We start from the raw sequence: 17,324 nt of genomic DNA, 5'->3' as shown, positions 1-17,324 counted from the left end.
CTTTGTCTCATCTACTGCAGCCTGTTCATTCTGGCCAGTAGAGGTGAAGGACACTTCAGAAGCAGGAGCAGGTCTGGACTTCACTGCTCTCTACCTTCACTCATGCCCATATCCCCATCAAGCCTACCTGGCTTTTTGCTCTAGACGTGGAGGAGATTGGAGAGGCTGCCCATTGCATAGAAATTGAGTGCATTTATCGGCTTCCTCATTGCTTACAAGGGTAGAACAGTAGGTTTTCTTCTGCTTTCAGAAGAAGTGAGGAATCAGGGGTGTTTAGGCTGGAGGTGAAAAGACCAAAAATGACATGGCAGGTAGAATCAGGACCAATGACTGAAAAATACAGAGAGCAGATGCTATTTCATGATGAAGAACTTACTAGCAGTGGGTCCTGCTGCATGGAAACGGGCTGCACTTAGAGGAGCCGAGTTCTCTGCCATTGAAAATGTTCAAACAGATAGGACAGCCTCTTGCCCAGACTCGTGGTCTCAGCAGAGACTCAGGTGTTAGAAGGAAGTTCAAGGGTCTTTGAAAGCTTTTTGTAACCCTGAAATTCTGAAATGCTTCCAGTGATTTCTGGACCCTCTGAATAGTCATGAAGAGTAGTCTGGGACTGAGGAAAGGGAGAAGTTCAAAAAACTTGAGGAGCTTCTGGATAAGCCCCACAGCTGGCCCGGTTTGATATGGTGGTTGGCCACTCAGCTGCTGAATATTAAGCACGTTTTGAGGGACCATCACACCTTTGAGCAAGAATGTGGGCAGCAGGTGGTGGAAAGGGCTTTGGAGAGAGACTGACCTGGATTCAAATCCACATCCTGGTACTTCCTGGCTCTTTGACCTTCAGCAGTTCCTTTAGTCAGTTTCAAAGGGTTGGTGTTAATTGTTTTAGTATTTTTTACCACTTTGGGCTTCATGTATGTCAGCCTTGTACATGTGCTCAGCATCGTATAAACATTTGCCTCACATCAGCCCTCAAAGACAGGAGCAGCATTAACCCCATTTTTCACATGGGGGAACTGAGGCCAAGAGAAGCTCCATAGCAGGTTAGTGATGATACTGGGATTCCGTTCCCTGTGCTCTTACAGTGTTACCTAGTCCTCTCTGGTCAGGATTCAATGAAGCTACCTGTGAAAGGCTCTTGGGGCAAACCCAGAGCAATCCAGGGGGTTTCTTGGAAGTGGTTGGGCCGTGGGCCTGAGGAATATTATTAAAAGGAGAGATGCTTACTAAGGGCAAGTTTGGACACAAAAGTACCTTGAATTCTAAATGTGGACATTTTATTTTATTTTTTAATTTTATTTATTTATTTGAGACAACAGTCTCGCTCTGTCACCCAGGCTGGAGTGCAGCAAATGGCACGACCTCAGCTCACTGCACCCTCCACCTCCCAGTTTCAAGCGATTCTCTTGTCTCAGCCTCCCAAGTAGCTGGGACTACAGGCGCATGTCACCATGCCTGGCTAATTTTTGTATTTTTAGTAGAGACGGGACTTCAGTGTGTTGGCCAGGCTGATCTTGAACTCCTGACCTCAAGTGATCCACCTGCCTCATCTTCCCAAAGTGCTGGGATTACAGACGTGAGCCACCAAACCTGGCGCTAAATGTGTACATTTTAAAATAGGAAACCCCCTATGAGATATCCCCCTGTTATAGCTGTTTGGAATTTACTAAAATGCCTTTAATGTCAACATTGTCCTGGTTTCTGGCTGCATAAGAAGGGGAGACTGTTCCTAATATTCGTGCTCTTGACTGCATACGTGCCACCTTGCTTTGCTGACCTGACATCTTGTGTTACAGCTCTCAGCAGCTGGTGGCAAGCTCCTTGACCTCATCCTCCACCCTGACAGAGATCCTGGAAGCCATGAAGCACCCCTCGTAAGTGGCTCATCACAGTGTAGGGTTGGAAGGTTCCCAAAGGCCTGTGCCATAGCCATGCTCAGGCAGTGTGGTTTGGTGGATTCATACATCACTGTACTTCTCACCAGTTTTGAGACCTTGGGCAAGTCACTTGACCTCTCTGAGCCTCTGCTTCCTTGTTTGTAAGATGGGATTTTTTTTTTTTTTTGAGGCAGAGTCTCACTCTATCACCCAGGCTGGATTGCAATGGCGCCGTCTTGGCTCACCCAACCTCCGCCTCAAGATGGGATTTTTAAAAAAGGGATTTTTTAAAAAAGGAGTTAAGCCACAGGGTTCATGTAAAGATTAAATGAAATAATTATGTGAGGTACCTAGTATAATGCCTGACAAGTATAGGTATTCTCTGAATGTCAGTTCCCATCTTTTCCCCTCCCCCTTCTCCTTTTCCCCCTGTAACAACTTCTTTGAATTTTTTTTTTTTTTTTTTTTTTTTGAGACAGAGTCTTACTCTGTTGCCCAGGCTGGAGGACAGTGGCATGATCTTGGCTTACTGCAACCTCCACCTCCCAGGTTCAAATGGTTCTATCGCTTCAGCCTCCCGACTAGTTAGAATTACAGGCACGCACCACCACGCCCAGCTAATTTTTGTGTTTTTAGTAGAGAAGGGGTTTCGCTATGTTGGCCAGGCTGGTCTCAAACTCCTGACCTCAAGTGATCCACCCACCTCAGCCTCCCAAAGTGCTGGGATTACAGGCGTCAGCCACTGTGCCCGGCCCCCTTGTAACAACTTATTTTGTCCTCTCATGGGTTTTTCTCTGAGTCTAGGAATAGCATAGGGATACTGCTTTATGGTATTAAATGCTCTAGTGGGAGTCACTTCTTTTTCATCTTTCCTTCCACATATTGCCACGGGGCACACACGTGCCCTGCTCCCTGCTCACCACAATGGAACCCAGGACAGGAGTCCAGCTGCTCTCTGAACAGAAGGGCCTCTCACCGTACTGCTTCATCAGCGCAGAGGTGGTGCACTGGCTGGTGAACCACGTGGAGGGGATCCAGACACAGGCGATGGCCATCGACATCATGCAGGTGAGACAGCAAGAGGAGCCCACAGAGCTGTTTGCTTAGGTCCCGAAAAATCAGGGCCTGCCTTAGAAGCCATCACCCTTTCCAGTAATGAGATCTGCAGGTTGGGGTGAGGATTCATTTTTAATAAGTGGGAGGCCTTTCTGGAATTGATGAAAGAACAAGTCTTGCTTTGAAGTACACTATATCTTGACTTAAAAACCGTGCAGAATTTATTGTCTGAACTGAAATGTTTTGGACAGAATCTGTGCACTTATAAACCTCAGAAAAATCTCTATGATTTTTGGGGGAATGCCCTCCCTCTGACCTCAAGCCCCCAGTTTCCCCTGGTTAATGCATGCTTATTCAAGACTCAATGCTGGATTCAAGGCTCTGCCCCACGGGCCTTCTGTCACCTTGTACTTACTCTGTCAGAGCTGTTAGCACAACAGCATGAAGATCTATCTGTCTCTCATTTGTCTCCTGCCTCAGCCAGCTCCTTGAGGGCAGGATCACCTCTTATTTTCCATTTCTGTATCACCAGTGCCAGGCATGTTGTTTGGCACCTGGTAGGCACTTAACACCATGCTTGCTGGATTTAATTACACTGCTCAGAAGTGGAACTCTGGAATATGGCACAACTGGAACAACAAGGAAATGAGGAAGGGCCAGTTGACTGAGCCAGTTCATGCCATCCTGTCTATACAGGAGCCCCAACTGGAAGTCAGTAATGTTTCCTCACCAGCTGGGTTGTCGTCATGGAAATGTTAAAATCAGTAACTGATTTGAATAAGCATGTGATTCTCAGTTCTCTCTTTGAGGGTCTTGATGTGCTGTTTTGCATAGCCTTTGCCGTATACACTCTCATCTCCCTGAGAATACGATTTCCTTATTCAAATAATGAAATGCTACTACAGAAGTTAAAATGAATGAGCTGAAGGTGCATGTGTCAACATGGATAAATGTCAGAAGCATGATGCGGACTGGAAAACCAACTTACAAAATGATATAATATTATGCCCTTTATTTAAAAATTTAAAATCCCAAAAGAATACCTTATATTCTCTATCATACATGTTTATATAATAAAATTATTTAAGAATAATATTACACTAACCATTTATTTCTGGGGAGAGGAAGATTAATGGGAGTGGGAGAGTCTATGGAGATTTTTTTTTTTTAATAAAAATATCTGAAATCAGTACAGAGAAATGTCAAATTTTTGAAACAGAATAGTGGTATATGTGGATTTCTTTTTTTTTTTTTTTTTTTTTTTGAGACAGAGTCTCGCTTTGTCACCTAGGCTGGAGTGCAACAGTGCTAATCTCAGCTCATTGCAACCTCCGCCTCCTAGGTTCAAGTGATTCTCCTGCTTCAGCCTCCCGAGTAGCTGGGATTACAGGCATGCACCACTACACCAGCTAATTTTTGTATTTTTGGTAGAGATGGGTTTTCACCATGTTGACCAGACTGATCTCGAACTCCTGGCCTCAAGTGATCCACTCCACCTCAGCCTCCCAAGGTGCTGGGGTTACTGGTGTGAGCCACTGCTCCTGGCCATCTGAATTTCTTTATGCCCTTCTGCATGTTTGAAATATTTGTTGATGATATGAGTTTACATTTTAAAATATATATCAAGTATGACATGTCTAATCTGGGGGAGGAGGGTAGGGTCTCCTCAGTGCTCCTGTCACTCCCTTGTCTCCAGAGCATGACTGAGGGCTGCCCCTTCAAGATGCCCCTCTGCAGGAATTTCAGAGTTTCAATGTCTCTCCTAGAAAATGCTGGAAGAGCAGCTCATCACACACGCATCTGGCGAAGCCTGGCGGACCTTCATCTACGGCTTCTATTTCTACAAGATAGTAACGGAGAAAGAGCCCGACCGAGGTCAGAGCTGAGGCGAATGCGGTTGCCCACAGGGGCAAGTGTTTTTCCTGGTGACTTGCTCTTTCACATGATGGTGCTTCCTGAGCTGCATGTGTGACTTTGTATTATAAGTTGACAGATCTGTCAAATTCCTTGAGCCTTTGTACTTAATGTAAGCATAGCCAGAGTGACAAGCATTTCTTAAGCTACAGTGTGTTCTTGGTGAGAACAGTGTGGGTCAAAGATAAAGCTAAAAGGGGCCAAGGGACCTGGTGTGAGAAAATTCCCACACATCAGTTTTTGGTAGCTGTTTTTAATTAGAGCACCCCACCCTCTTGCCCACCCAGCCCAGGTGGTTCTGGTTATAATATCATGGACTCCAGTCTGTGATTCATAGCACTTTTCACTTGCTGGATCTCCAGTTCAGACTCCATTTCTACCCCCAGGAAGACTCTCAAGCCCTAGCAAGTTTTCCAAGTAATATTTTAAGTATCTGTGGGGTTTTTTTTTTCTTTTGTTTGTTTTTTTTAAATAATGAGAAAAAATAATTCCCCAGAGGGAAAACTCTTTTAGCATGGTCAGAACTGGCTCACATAACTGGAGGCACCCCGGATTCAGACCAGCATCTCGCTGGGTGTGGTGGCTCATGCCTGTAATCCCAGCACTTTGGGAGGCCGAGGCTGGCGGATCACTTGATATCAAAAGCTCAAGACCAGCCTGACCAACATTATGAAACCCTGTCTCTACTAAAAAATACAAAATTAGCCGGACGTGGTGGTGCATGCATGTAATCCCAGCTACTTGGGAGGCTGAGGCAGGAGAATCGCTTGCACCCAGGAGGCAGAGGTTGTAGTGAGCCGAGATTGTGCAACTGCACTGCAGCCTGGTTGACAGAGCGAAACTCCGTCTCAAAAACAACAGCAGGCCGGGCACAGTGGCTCACGCCTATAATCCTAGCACTTTGGAAGGCCGAAGCAGGTGGATTGCCTGAGCTCAGGAGTTCAAGACTAGGCTGGGCAACACGATGAAACCCCGCCTCTACTAAAGTACAAAAAAATTAGCTGGCCATGGCAGCAGGTGCCTGTAATCCCAGCTACTTAGGAGGCTGAGACAGGAGAATCACTTGAACCCAGGAGGCAGAGGTTGCAGTGAGCGAGATCATGCTACTGCACTCTAGCCTGGGCTACAGAGTGAGACTCTATTTCAAAAAAAAAAAACAAAAAAAAAAAAACAGGCCAGGCGCAGTGGCTCACGCTTGTAATCCCAACACTTTGGGAGGCCAAGGCTGGCGGATCACAAGATCAGGAGTTGGAGACTAGCCTGGCCAACACAGTGAAACCCCATCTCTACTAAAAATACAAAAAATAGCTGGGCGTGGTGGTGGCCACCTATAATCCCAGCTACTCGGGAGGCTGAGGCAGGAGAATCTCTTGAACCCAGGAGGTGGAGGTTGCAGTGAGCTGAGATTGCGCCACTGCACCCCAGTCTGGCGACAGAGCAAGACTCCGTCTCAAAAACAAACAAACCAAAAAAACAGCAACAACAGAAAACAAGACCAGCATCTCCAGTACACCTATAGCAAAAGGGGACCTTCCCTGTTCTAGAAGTGACTCCTATCCTGCAGACAAATGGCTTCTCTGCCTCTGTGTTTAAATACTCAAATATGGCTGGGCGCAGTGGCTCACGCCTGTCATCTCAGCACTTTGGGAGGCCAAGTCGGGTGGATCACCAGGTCAAGGGATCGAGACCATCCTGGCCAACATGGTGAAACCCCATCTCTACTAAAAAATACAAAAATTAGCTGGGCGTGGTGGTGCACCCCTGTAGTCCCAGCTACTTGGGAGGCTGAGGCAGGAGACTCGCTTGAACCCACGAAGTGGAGGTTGCAGTGAGCCAAGATCATGCCACTGCACTCCAGCCTCGTGACAGAGTAAGACTCCATCTCAGAAAAAAAAAATCTTACATGAAATGAAGCAGCTAGTGCCACTCCCTGTGCTCTCTTGTTCAAGAATATAGCAGAAGTGGATGTGTGTGGGATTTTTTTCCTTGTAGCTACAAGTATATCCATTGACACTTTTCCCTTTAAATTATACGTTTGACCAGTAGATACCTATCTTCAAGTTGAAAACATACCAGGTTACTGTTATATATTCTGAAATTTGAGGTATGAAACTGATCGTAAGGTCAAGAATGGTGGTGGCTCGTGCCTGTAATCCCAGCGCCTTGGAAGGCTGAGGTATGAGGATCTCTTGAGGCCAGGAGTTTAAGATCAGCCTGGGTAAGCAACATAGTGAAACCCCATCTCTACAGGAAAAAAAAAAAAGAAAATTTGCTGGGCATGGTTGTACATGCTGGTCTTCACAGCTACTCAGGAAGCTGAAATGGGAGGATTGCTTGAGCCCAGGAGGTTGAGACTATAGTGAGCCGGGATTGTACCACTGCACCGAAGACTTGGTAAAGCAGTGCAGACCCTATCTCTAAGAGAAAAAAAAGAAATAAACTGAGAATAAAATATTTTTTAGGGCCGGGTACAGTGACACACACTTATAATCCCAGCACTTTGGGAGGCCAAGGCAGGTGGATCACCTGAAGTCAAGAGTTTGAGACCAGCCTGACCAACATGGTAAAATCCCATCTACTAAAAATACAAAAATTAGCCGGGCGTAGTGGCGCATGTTGCTACTCAGGAGGCTGAGGTAGGAGAATCGCTTGAACCTGGGAGGCGGAGGTTGCAGTGAGCTGAGGTCACACCATTGTACTCCAGCCTGGGCGTCAGAACAAGACTCAGTCTCAACAAAAAAAGAAAAAAAAATCTATATATATTTTTTACATTGAAGTTCACATGACATAAAATTAACCATTTAAAAATGAACAGTTCAGGGCGTTTAGTACATCCACAGTGTTGTGCAACTCTCACGTCCATCTAGTTTCTGACCATTTTCATCACCCTGAAATGAAACCCCATCCCCTTAAGCAGTCACTTTCCAACTCCTCCTCCCACCCCCGGCAACTAATAATCTACCTTCTTTCTCAAAGATTTGCCTATTCGCTGTGTTTCACATAAATGGAACTATACAGTATGTGGCCTTTTGTGTCTGACTTCTTTTACTTAGCGTGTTTTTAAGATTTATCAAGTTGTAGTATGCATCATTAAGAAAATAAGCAATTGTGTTGAGTACTCCTCTCCCCTCCACTTTTCCCAGTGGCCATGCAGCAGCCCGCCACCACCTGGCACACAGCAGGAGTGGACGACTTCGCCAGCTTCCAGCGCAAGTGGTTTGAGGTGGCCTTTGTGGCAGAAGAGCTCGTGCACTCTGAGATTCCTGCCTTTCTCCTGCCCTGGCTACCCAGCCGGCCAGCCTCCTATGCAAGTAGGCACAGCTCCTTTAGCCGAAGTTTTGGAGGACGGAGCCAGGCAGCAGCACTTTTAGGTACATGTTCAACCCAGACGAGGTCTGGGGGTGTGCCAGTGGATGGCTGCGGGAAAGTAGTGGCCAGCCAAGGGAACGATGCCACATGAACCAGGATTAGAGTCACTGAGGCTGTCACAACGGCCACTGTGTCTGTCCGCACTGTTGGCTCCCTTGCTGACTTCCACTTGCTGAGTGGTTTTATGATTGTCCTAACCAACAGACAGTATTTAGCACCTCTCAAATCAGAACATAGTGCCAGACCTGCTCCGATAGGAGAGAAGAAATATGTGGCCAATTTCCCCGAGAGTTCTGTAGGATATAAGAGATGTGAGAGAGTGCTCATTGCACCAGCTAGTTCCTGCCAGAGGCCTTCCCTACAACCATAGCATCCTCCGATCTCAGAAGAGGAAGGAACCTAAAAGGTCATCCATTCCAGACACTCATGCAGAGCAAAAATCTCTCTCTCTCCCCTCTTCCTTTCCTCCCCAAATGTGCTTACCATATTGAAGGATGTAAACTGAAACACTTCCCTCCTTTCCACCATTCCTGCAGCTCTAAGATGGGGGTGAACACCTGCTTATTGAAAGGCGATGACCTCTGATAGGAAATGGGGAACTCTGCCCTGGGGGACTTGACTAATGGGTTGAAATGTGAACTTCTTTAGAAAATACCTGCTCTGGGCAAAGACCATGAGATTTATCTTAAGGGCAAGTTGGAGGATCCTGAAAACCCTCTGAAAGGAAGAAAGCAAATAGAATATAGACCAATCTCTAGGGAAATTCCATGTTCTGCTTTGTTTGCCTGTAAACGCTCAGTTAATTGGAATCCTTTTCTAGCTGGTAAAACGGAGATGTTAATGGTCATCAAAGTTTCTGGATCCAGGCTGGCACGGTGGCCCATGCCTGTAATCCCAGCACTTTGGGAGGCTGAGGTGGGTGGAACACTTGGGGTCAGGAGTTTGAGACCAGCCTGACCAACATAGTGAAACCCTCTCTCTATTAAAAATACAAAATTAGGTGGCTCACGCCTGTAATCCCAGCACTTTGGGAGGCTGAGGCGGGCGGATCACGAGGTCAGGAGATCGAGACCATCCTGGCTAACACGGTGAAACCCCGTCTCTACTCAAAATGCAAAAAATTAGCGAGGCGTGGCGTTGTGCGCCTGTAATCCCAGGTACTTGGGAGGCTGAGGCAGGAGAATGGCATGAACCTGGGAGGCGGAGCTTGCAGTGAGACGAGATCGTGCCACTACACTCCAGCCTGAGTGACAGAGTGAGATTCCGTCTCAAAAAAAAAAAAAAAAAAAAATTTAGGCCAAGCACTGTGGCTCATGCCTGTAGTCTCAGCACTTTGGGAGCCTGAGGTGGGTGAACCACCTAAGGTCAAGAGTTCAATACCAGCCTGGGCAACATGATGAAATCCCATCTCTACCAAAATTAGTCAGGTATGGTGGCAGACGCCTGTAATCCCAGCTACTCTGGAGGCCGAGGCAGGAGAATTGCTTGAACCTGGGAGGCGGAGGTTGCAGTGAGCTGAGATCAGGCCATTGCACTCCAGGCTGGGCAACAGAGCGGGACTCTGTCAAAAAAAAAAAAAGTTGTCCCGGTGCGGTGGCTCACGCCTGTAACCCCAGCACTTTGGGAGGCCAAGACGGGTGGATCACAAGGCTAGGAGATCGAGACCATCCTGGCTAACATGGTGAAACCCCATCTCTACTAAAAATACAAAAAAATTAGCCGGGCATAGTGGTGGGTGACTGTAGTCCCAGCTACTCCGGAGGCTGAGGCAGGAGAATGGCGTGAACCTGGGAGGCGGAGCTTGCATTGAGCGGAGATTGCGCCACTGCACTCCAGCCTGGGCTACTGAGCGAGACTCCATCTCAAAAAAAAAAAAAGTTTTCAGATCCTCAGATTCACTTGGATCTGGGTGTGGCTCACTCCAGCATTTTCTAGTGCTGTGTGTGAGAAGTGAAGGGGTGAGGAGGATAGGGCAGAACCATGGAAAGAGCAGCCTCTCCTTTCCCTCAGGCAGTCATGACTTGCTCTTCTCCTTTCCTTGCATTTCGAACTCTCTACTTCCTTGACGTTTTTTGGGGATTAAAGAAGCCATATACTCCCTGTTACCCTGGGGTGTGCTTACTTCCGGCAGCCTAAACCACCTAGAGCACTACCAGGGCTTGAGACCTAAGGCCTTTGAGTAGCAAGCAGCGACCTTGTGATTTTATGTCATAGGAGGACCTATTAGAAATAGCAGATAAGGCCAGGCATGTGGCTCATGCCTGTAATCCCAGCACTTTGGGAGGCTGAGGTAGGAGGATCACTTGAGGTCAGGCGTTTGAGAACAGCCTGGCCAACATGATGAAACCCCATCTCTCAAAAATTACCTGGGTGTGGTGGTGGATACCTGCAATCCCAGCTACTCAGGAGGCTGAGGCAGGAGAATCGCTTGAATCTGAGAGGCAGAGGTTGTGGTAAGCCGAGATGGCGCCACTGCACTCCAGCCTGGGTGGCAGAGTGAGACTCCATCTCAAAAAAAAAAAAAAAAAGAAGAAGAAATAGCAAAGAAAAGGCAGGTAACTACCCTGATGTCAGTGGGAAGCAGAAGCCAATAGTCCAGCAACAAAGGTGGAGTGGGGAAAACCTGTTACAAATATAACAAACAGAAGAACTTGATGAGTACAGTGTTAATCATTCACTTCTAGCACTAGATTGCATACGAGAAGCTTCTCAAGAAACAACTTTACACCATTTTTCTCACGAAATCAAGTTTATTTTTAGTAGCCAAGTTTTAAAGTCTACTTTTTCCTCATAGATAAAAATTAAGAATTTTCATCTCTGCAGAACAAGGAACTAAGCCTGAAAGCTAGGTGCTTTTAGATACGTACCGAAGAGAGAGTTGAAAAGTCACCTTCTCACTTGCCTCGAGGTTGCTTTCTAAGAAAAAGACACAATGCATTACATTAAGTAAATATTGGATTTTGCATGGCGACAATTTATGTGAGAGCTGAAGAAAGCAAAAAGGTTTCTTCCTTTCAAATAAATTTCAAATATTCAAATAAATGCCACAAATCCAAGTGACACCTCCTTGTGGTGAGAGACCCTAGAACCAGCACATGGAGCATATTTACTCCACTGATTTCTTGCAAGTCTGTTTACAGATCTCTTGGTAACACCCCAGATTAGAGGCAGAAAACTGGGGGCAGCTAATGGCAGCAAGTGTATAACACATTTTAGCAAAAATGTTTTACAAAATAAATCTGTTAAATTTTGGTCTTTTAAGGTGGAAAGTAACTCATTTGCTCGTTCTTTCTCTTTTTTTTCTTTTTCCTTCTTTCTCTTATCTCCTCCCCTCCCCTCCCCTTCCCTTCCCTTCTCTTCTCTTCTCTATTTTTAAAAATAGAGACAGGGTCTTCCTATGTTGCCCAGGCTGTTCTCAAGCTCCTGGGTGCAAGGAATCTTCCTGTCTCAGCTTCCCAAAGTGCTAGGATTGCAGGTGGAAGCCATTATGCCCAGCATTTTCTTCCTTTTCTTGAAAGTGTTCAGCAAAAGGAATTATTCTAATGTGAATCTTCTCCAGTAGATCATACAAAACCCACGAGCAGGGTTTCTCTACTTCAGCACTACTGACATTTTGGCCCAGATCATTCTTTCTTGTGGGGAAGTGTTCTGTGCACTGGAGGATGTTGAGCAGCATCCCTGCCCTCTACCCAGTAGCACTCCCAGCCCCACCCAGTGTGATAAAATGTCTCCTGACAGTGCCAAATGTCCCCTGGGGGCTGTAAAATTACCCCCAGTTGAGAACCACTGTCCTAGGGGAAATTGAAGGATTCCAGTCAGGAGCCAAGATTAGAGCAAAGCCTCAGAGGGTTTGAAGCCCATCAGTAACTTCCCTAAGCAGGTGTCAGGTTGATGCGTGATAAGGGCATGCTTTCAGAGCTTTGAGGTAGAATGAATGGTCAGAGCTGGAGCTGAGATGTTAGAGGGAAGCACTGTCCTTCTCTGTGCTCTGGCCCCTGGGCTCCTCTTGTGCTTTCATTGGTGCCAGTGGTGGTTGCTTCAGTCTTGCCTGCTGTGGTGCGGTGGTGATAACATTAATGCCGATTTGTAGAAAATTTATGTGTCAGGCCCTGTACAGAGCAGAAAATCGTCTCATTAATCTTTACCTCAGTCTACTGCTGGGTACTACAATTTATGCTTTAGAGTTGAGGAAACTGAGGCTCAGAGAGGCGAAGTAATTTGCCTAAGGCTCTGCAGCCACTAAGTGCTAGAGCTGGAGTTTATTCTCAGGACTGCCTAGCCCTGAAGCCTGAGTGCCAAGCATACTGCTTTTCAGCCCTAGGAGACAAAAGTCAAAGCCTGTCAGGACTTCGGATGATTTGTACAATAGCCCAGTTCCAGGAGTGGCTCCTGCCCTCAGTGATGAAGGACACTCAGGTCCCAGGCCCTTGCTACAGAACCACAGCTCTCTGAGCGTGCCCTTTCTTCCCCTCTATGCTGTCCCTGCTGGTCTTCCCAGTGCACTCTCTCCAGTCCTGGCTTCAATAGTTCTTTCACTGTTGTCCCACCAGGACCTGTAACCAATTGATCTTGCTTTCATTTTCTCCCTCTCCCACTCACATCTCGCTTTATGTAATCATAGCTTTGAGCCACCAAACCTCATTACACAGCTTTGAGTCCTGCTCCCCACCCTCATCATCAGCATCTTGTGTCACTGTGAAAACTGAAGCGGTCAAAAGAAAACTCCCACCTGCCATCTGCCCTCGCCCAGTAGCTGTGTCTGTCCCCACTTCTCTGCCTCCCTGTAACGCAGCATCTCCTCCTGCACACGAGACCCCAGCCCTCGCAGTACTCAGCGTAGCACTTTGGCAGTCATCCCCTCTCTGCTAAAGCATCCCTGTCAATCTGTGACAGGCACACACTCTCTCCTGCTGGCAAAGCAAAACTCAAATCGGGTTTCTGTCCATTCCCTCCGCTGGAACAGCCTTCCTGATGCAGGGAGCCCATGTTGTTTAGCCTGTGCCGGTCCTTAGTTCTGGTCCTCCTTGCCCTGTGACAGCATTTGTCAAATGATCTCTGACTCCTCCTTTAAACCCTTACCTTGCTTGGCTCTCGAGACACTGTTCCTTTGGCTCTCCTCGTTCGTTTTAAAATCAGTTTCCTTTGCTGGTTTCTCTTCAGCAACCTAATATTTTAATATTATAGCATACAGGCCTCATCTCCATACCCCCAAAGTGTCTCATCAATCCAGTGGCCTTTATTACCCCAAGATCTGGTCACTCCTAGATTTCTGTCTCCATCTCAGACCATGTCTCCAATCTGAGACTCATCCCTCCAGCTACCTACTTGACATGGTCACTTAGAGGAGTGGATGTACAGTGTTCAGAACCAGCCAACCCTGCTGTTTCCCCACAACACCTTAGTCTTGCCTTCTCATTCTAGTCACTTAGATAGAAATACTCAGTTGCCTTCTCATGCTCTTTCTTTCCTGCTCTACATCCAGCCCATCAGCAAATTCAGTTTTCCTTTTAGTTAACTTCAATATTGATTCAGGATTAACCATTCCTTACTGTCTCCTCTATGATCCTGGTTCAAGCCACCTTCATCTCCTGTCTGCATTGCTGCTGTCACCTCTGCACTGGCCTCCTGGATTCTGCCCCTGCTCCTTATAAACTGCTTTGCACACAGGAGCCAGAGAGACCTCTTCAAATGGAAGTCAGGTGGTATTCCCCCATTGGGCAGGATCCTCTTATGGCCCCAGCTCACTCGAAACCGAAGTCAGAGTTTTCAGCAGCCCACAGGCCCCCAGGATGTGGTCCCCTCATTCTCTGTCTCGTCCCTTGTCCACCTCCTGTGCACTCTGCTGCACCACGCTGGCTTCCATCTGTGTCTGGTGTCTGGGAACATGCCACACACATCTCTGTTTCCAGTGCTTTCCTTCTGCCTGGGGCACTGTTCCCCCAAGATGCCCTCGGGTCTCCCTCCCTCACTTGCTTCAAGTCTCTTGTCCAAAAATCATATGTAAGTGAGCCCTTCCCTGACCCCATACCACACACTCGGGGCCCCTTTTCCTACTTCTTCATCTCCTTTGCTCTTGCCACCACTTGACATTGTGTGTGCGTTTGTACAATTAGTGTGTTTTGAGACAGAGTCTCACTCTGTCACCGAGGCTGGAGTGCAGTGGCATGATCTTGGCTCACTGCAACCTCCATCTCCCGGGTTCACTGCAACCTCCGTCTCTGGGGTTCAAGCAATTCTCCAGCCTCAGCCTCCCAAGTAGCTGGGACTACAGGCGCCCGCCACCACACCCAGCTAGTTTTTGTATTTTTAGTAGCGATGGGATTTCACTATGTTGGCCAGGCTGGTCTCGAACTCCTAACCTCAAATGATCCACCTGTCTCGGCCTCCCAAAATTCTGGGATTACAGGCATGAGCCACCCCTCCCGGCCTGTGTTTTTCTACCTCCACAAAAACTTAAGCTGTGTGATGAATTTAGTTTCATTCACTGGCTCTCCCTGCACCTAGAATGGTACCTAATGCATAGTTACCTGCAATAAATATTTGTTGAATGTCTGAAAAAATATGAATGAATATAGTTTGGCAGAATTGGGGAAAATTGAATTTGGAACATTTGCAATCAGCAAACCTTCTAACACTAAGCAATTAATTGTCCAGGTGTCAGAAAAACAGTAGTTCTGCCATTTATTCTATTGAAAATGCTACTCTTCTCTGGTCATCAAGCAAATAAAGAAAAACAAAGAAAATGCTACCAGCCCAGGAACAGACAAACTGCCTCTCACCTAGGCGTGTGCTTAGTCCCCACCAAGTGAGTGGACACGCCATATGTCACAGAGGCATGTGCACAGTCTCAGCCTGTTTGCTGCACTTACTTCTTGGTTAGAGTTATTGCTTGTGGAAAATGCCTCAGGTATTGTCACCTTTGCATCATTATTTTAGTTTTGGAGGCTGTCTTGACAGGTTTTTTTTTTTTTAAGAGACAGGGTCGGCCGGGCGCGGTGGCTCACGCCTGTAATCCCAGCACTTTGGGAGGCCGAGGCGGGTGGATCACAAGGTCGGTGGATCACAAGATCAGGAGTTCGAGACCAGCCTGACCAACGTGGTGAAACCCCATCTCTACTAAAAATGCAAACATTAGCTGGGTGTGGTGGCGGGTACCTGTAGTCCCAGCTACTCAGGAGGCTGAGGTAGGAGAATCGCTTGAACCCAGGAGGTGGAGGTTTCAGTGAGCCGAGATCACTCCATTGCACTTCAGCCTAGGTGACAGAACAAGACTCTCTCTCAAAAAAAAAAAAGAGAGAGAGAGAGACAGGGTCTTACTCTGTTGCCCAGACTGGAGTGCAGTGGTGTGATCCTAGCTCACTACAACCTCAAACTCCTGGGCTCAAGCAAGTCTTTCCACCTGAGCTTCCCAAGTAGCTGGGACTGCAGGTGCACGCCATCATGCCCGGCTAGTTTTTTTGGTTGGTTTTGTAGAGACAAGATCTCTCTGTGTTGCCCAGGCTGGTCATGAACTCTTCGGCTCAAACAGTCCTCCCACTTGGCCTCCAAAAGCACTGGGACTAAGGCATGAGCCAATTCCCTCTTGACAGTGTCTATAGTAATATCCTCGTTTCCAAAGCTTTCTCCTTCTGTAGGCTGGCAAAACCCTCTTTTGACTTCTGGTCTTCAGCTCAAGATGAGATTCAGATCATCTCAGTTTAGCTTTGATAATTCTTAGTGCTTAAAGGAAAGCAGTATATAGGCCAGGCATGGTGTCTCATGGCTGTAATCCCAGCATTTTGGAAGGCCGAGGCGGGCAGATCACTTGAGGTCAGGAGTTTGAGACTAGCCTGGCCAATATGGTGAGACTCCGTCTCTACTAAAAATACAAAAATTAGTGAAGTGTGGTGGCATGAACCTGTAATCCCAGCTACTCGTGAGGCTGAGGCATGAGAATTGCTTGAACCTGGGAAGCGGAGGTTGCAGTGAGCCAAGATTGCACCACTGCACTCCAGCCTGAAAAAATATGACTGCATCTCAAAAAAAAAAAAAAAAACAGAGAGAGAGAGACCAGGTGCAGTGGCTCACACCTGTAATCCCAGCACTTTGGGAGGCCGAGGTGGGCGGATCACAAGGTTAGGAGTTCAAGACCAGCCTGGCCAACATGGTGAAACCCTATCTCTACTGAAGATCTCTACTAAAGATACAAAAAATTAGCGCAGTGTGGTGGCGTATGCCTGTAATCCCAGCTACTCGGGAGGCTGAAGCAGGAAAATTGCTTGAACCCAGAAGGTGGAGGTTGCAGTAAGCCAAGACCGTGCCATTCCACTCCAGCCTGGGCGACAGGGCGAGATTCCTTCTCAAAAAAAAGAGAGAGAGAGAGAGAGAAGCAGTATATAGAAAAATAAGTCATAGGCTGGGCGTGTTGGCTCATGCCTGTAATCCCAGCACTTTGGTAGGCCGAGGTGGGTGGATCACCTAAGGTCAGGAGTTCAAGACCAGCCTGGCCAACACGATCAATCCCCATCTCTAATAAAAATACAAAAAATTAGCCGAGTGTGGTGGCGAGCACCTGTAATCCCAGCTACTCGGGAGGCTGAAGCAAGAGAATTGCTTGAACCCGGGAGGCAGAGGTTGCAGTGTGCCAAGATGGCACCATTGTACTCCAGCCTGGGCAACAAGAGCGAAACTCCATCTCAAAAAAAAAAAAAAAAAAAAAAAGGAAAAGAGAAAAATCATATGTCCAAAAAACAGGGAGAATCAGGAAGAAGAGAGGATTTATGTCTATAGCAGGTATTAAACAGGTGTTCTTCTCCTGGGATCTGTGTGTGGGCTTTAGGGGGTCAGTGAATCTGAAACTAGGCAGAGTTGTGTGTGTGCATGTTTCCTGGGAAAACATCCTTTTATTAACTTTTCAGTAGTTTCCATAGTTGTTACAAGGAATTTCATTCCATCAGTCTCTTGCCCATCACTCTTCCCAAAAGAAATGGATTTCTTTTCCTTTTAAACCTGATAAGGCCATATTACAGCTAATTCTATCCAATAACAGCTTTCAGCCCTTTGTGTTAGGATATGAGAGGTTTCTTACCAGCATTTTTTCAGGTTAGAATATAGTCTTTTACTGTTTCATTT

General features: G+C 46.9%; 1 protein-coding gene across 21 annotated transcripts in view; it reads left to right on the top strand.

Annotated features, from left to right (window-relative positions):
- The window catches only part of DEPDC5 (DEP domain containing 5, GATOR1 subcomplex subunit), a 205,490-nt gene that overhangs the window by 117,340 nt on the left and 70,826 nt on the right, over positions 1-17,324 (top strand). For 20 of the 21 annotated variants that reach the window (XR_012089476.1, XR_012089475.1, XR_012089474.1 and 17 more), the window contains 4 exons: positions 1,794-1,871; positions 2,810-2,942; positions 4,697-4,805; positions 7,988-8,215. Coding sequence is in view for 14 of the 21 variants with exons in the window: in XM_073006785.1 (XP_072862886.1) it covers positions 1,794-1,871; positions 2,810-2,942; positions 4,697-4,805; positions 7,988-8,215 (548 nt within the window). In the remaining 7 variants the exon portion in view is untranslated. Of the gene's footprint in view, positions 1-1,793; positions 1,872-2,809; positions 2,943-4,626; positions 4,806-7,987; positions 8,216-17,324 lie in introns of those variants that run through there. The other variant, XM_073006787.1, reaches the window with a different exon arrangement.

The sequence above is a fragment of the Chlorocebus sabaeus genome, chromosome 19 (genome assembly GCF_047675955.1).
Source record: "Chlorocebus sabaeus isolate Y175 chromosome 19, mChlSab1.0.hap1, whole genome shotgun sequence".
Taxonomy (NCBI): domain Eukaryota; kingdom Metazoa; phylum Chordata; class Mammalia; order Primates; family Cercopithecidae; genus Chlorocebus; species Chlorocebus sabaeus.
Note: the sequence above shows the minus strand (reverse complement) of the source record. Positions and strands in the feature narration are given on the sequence as shown.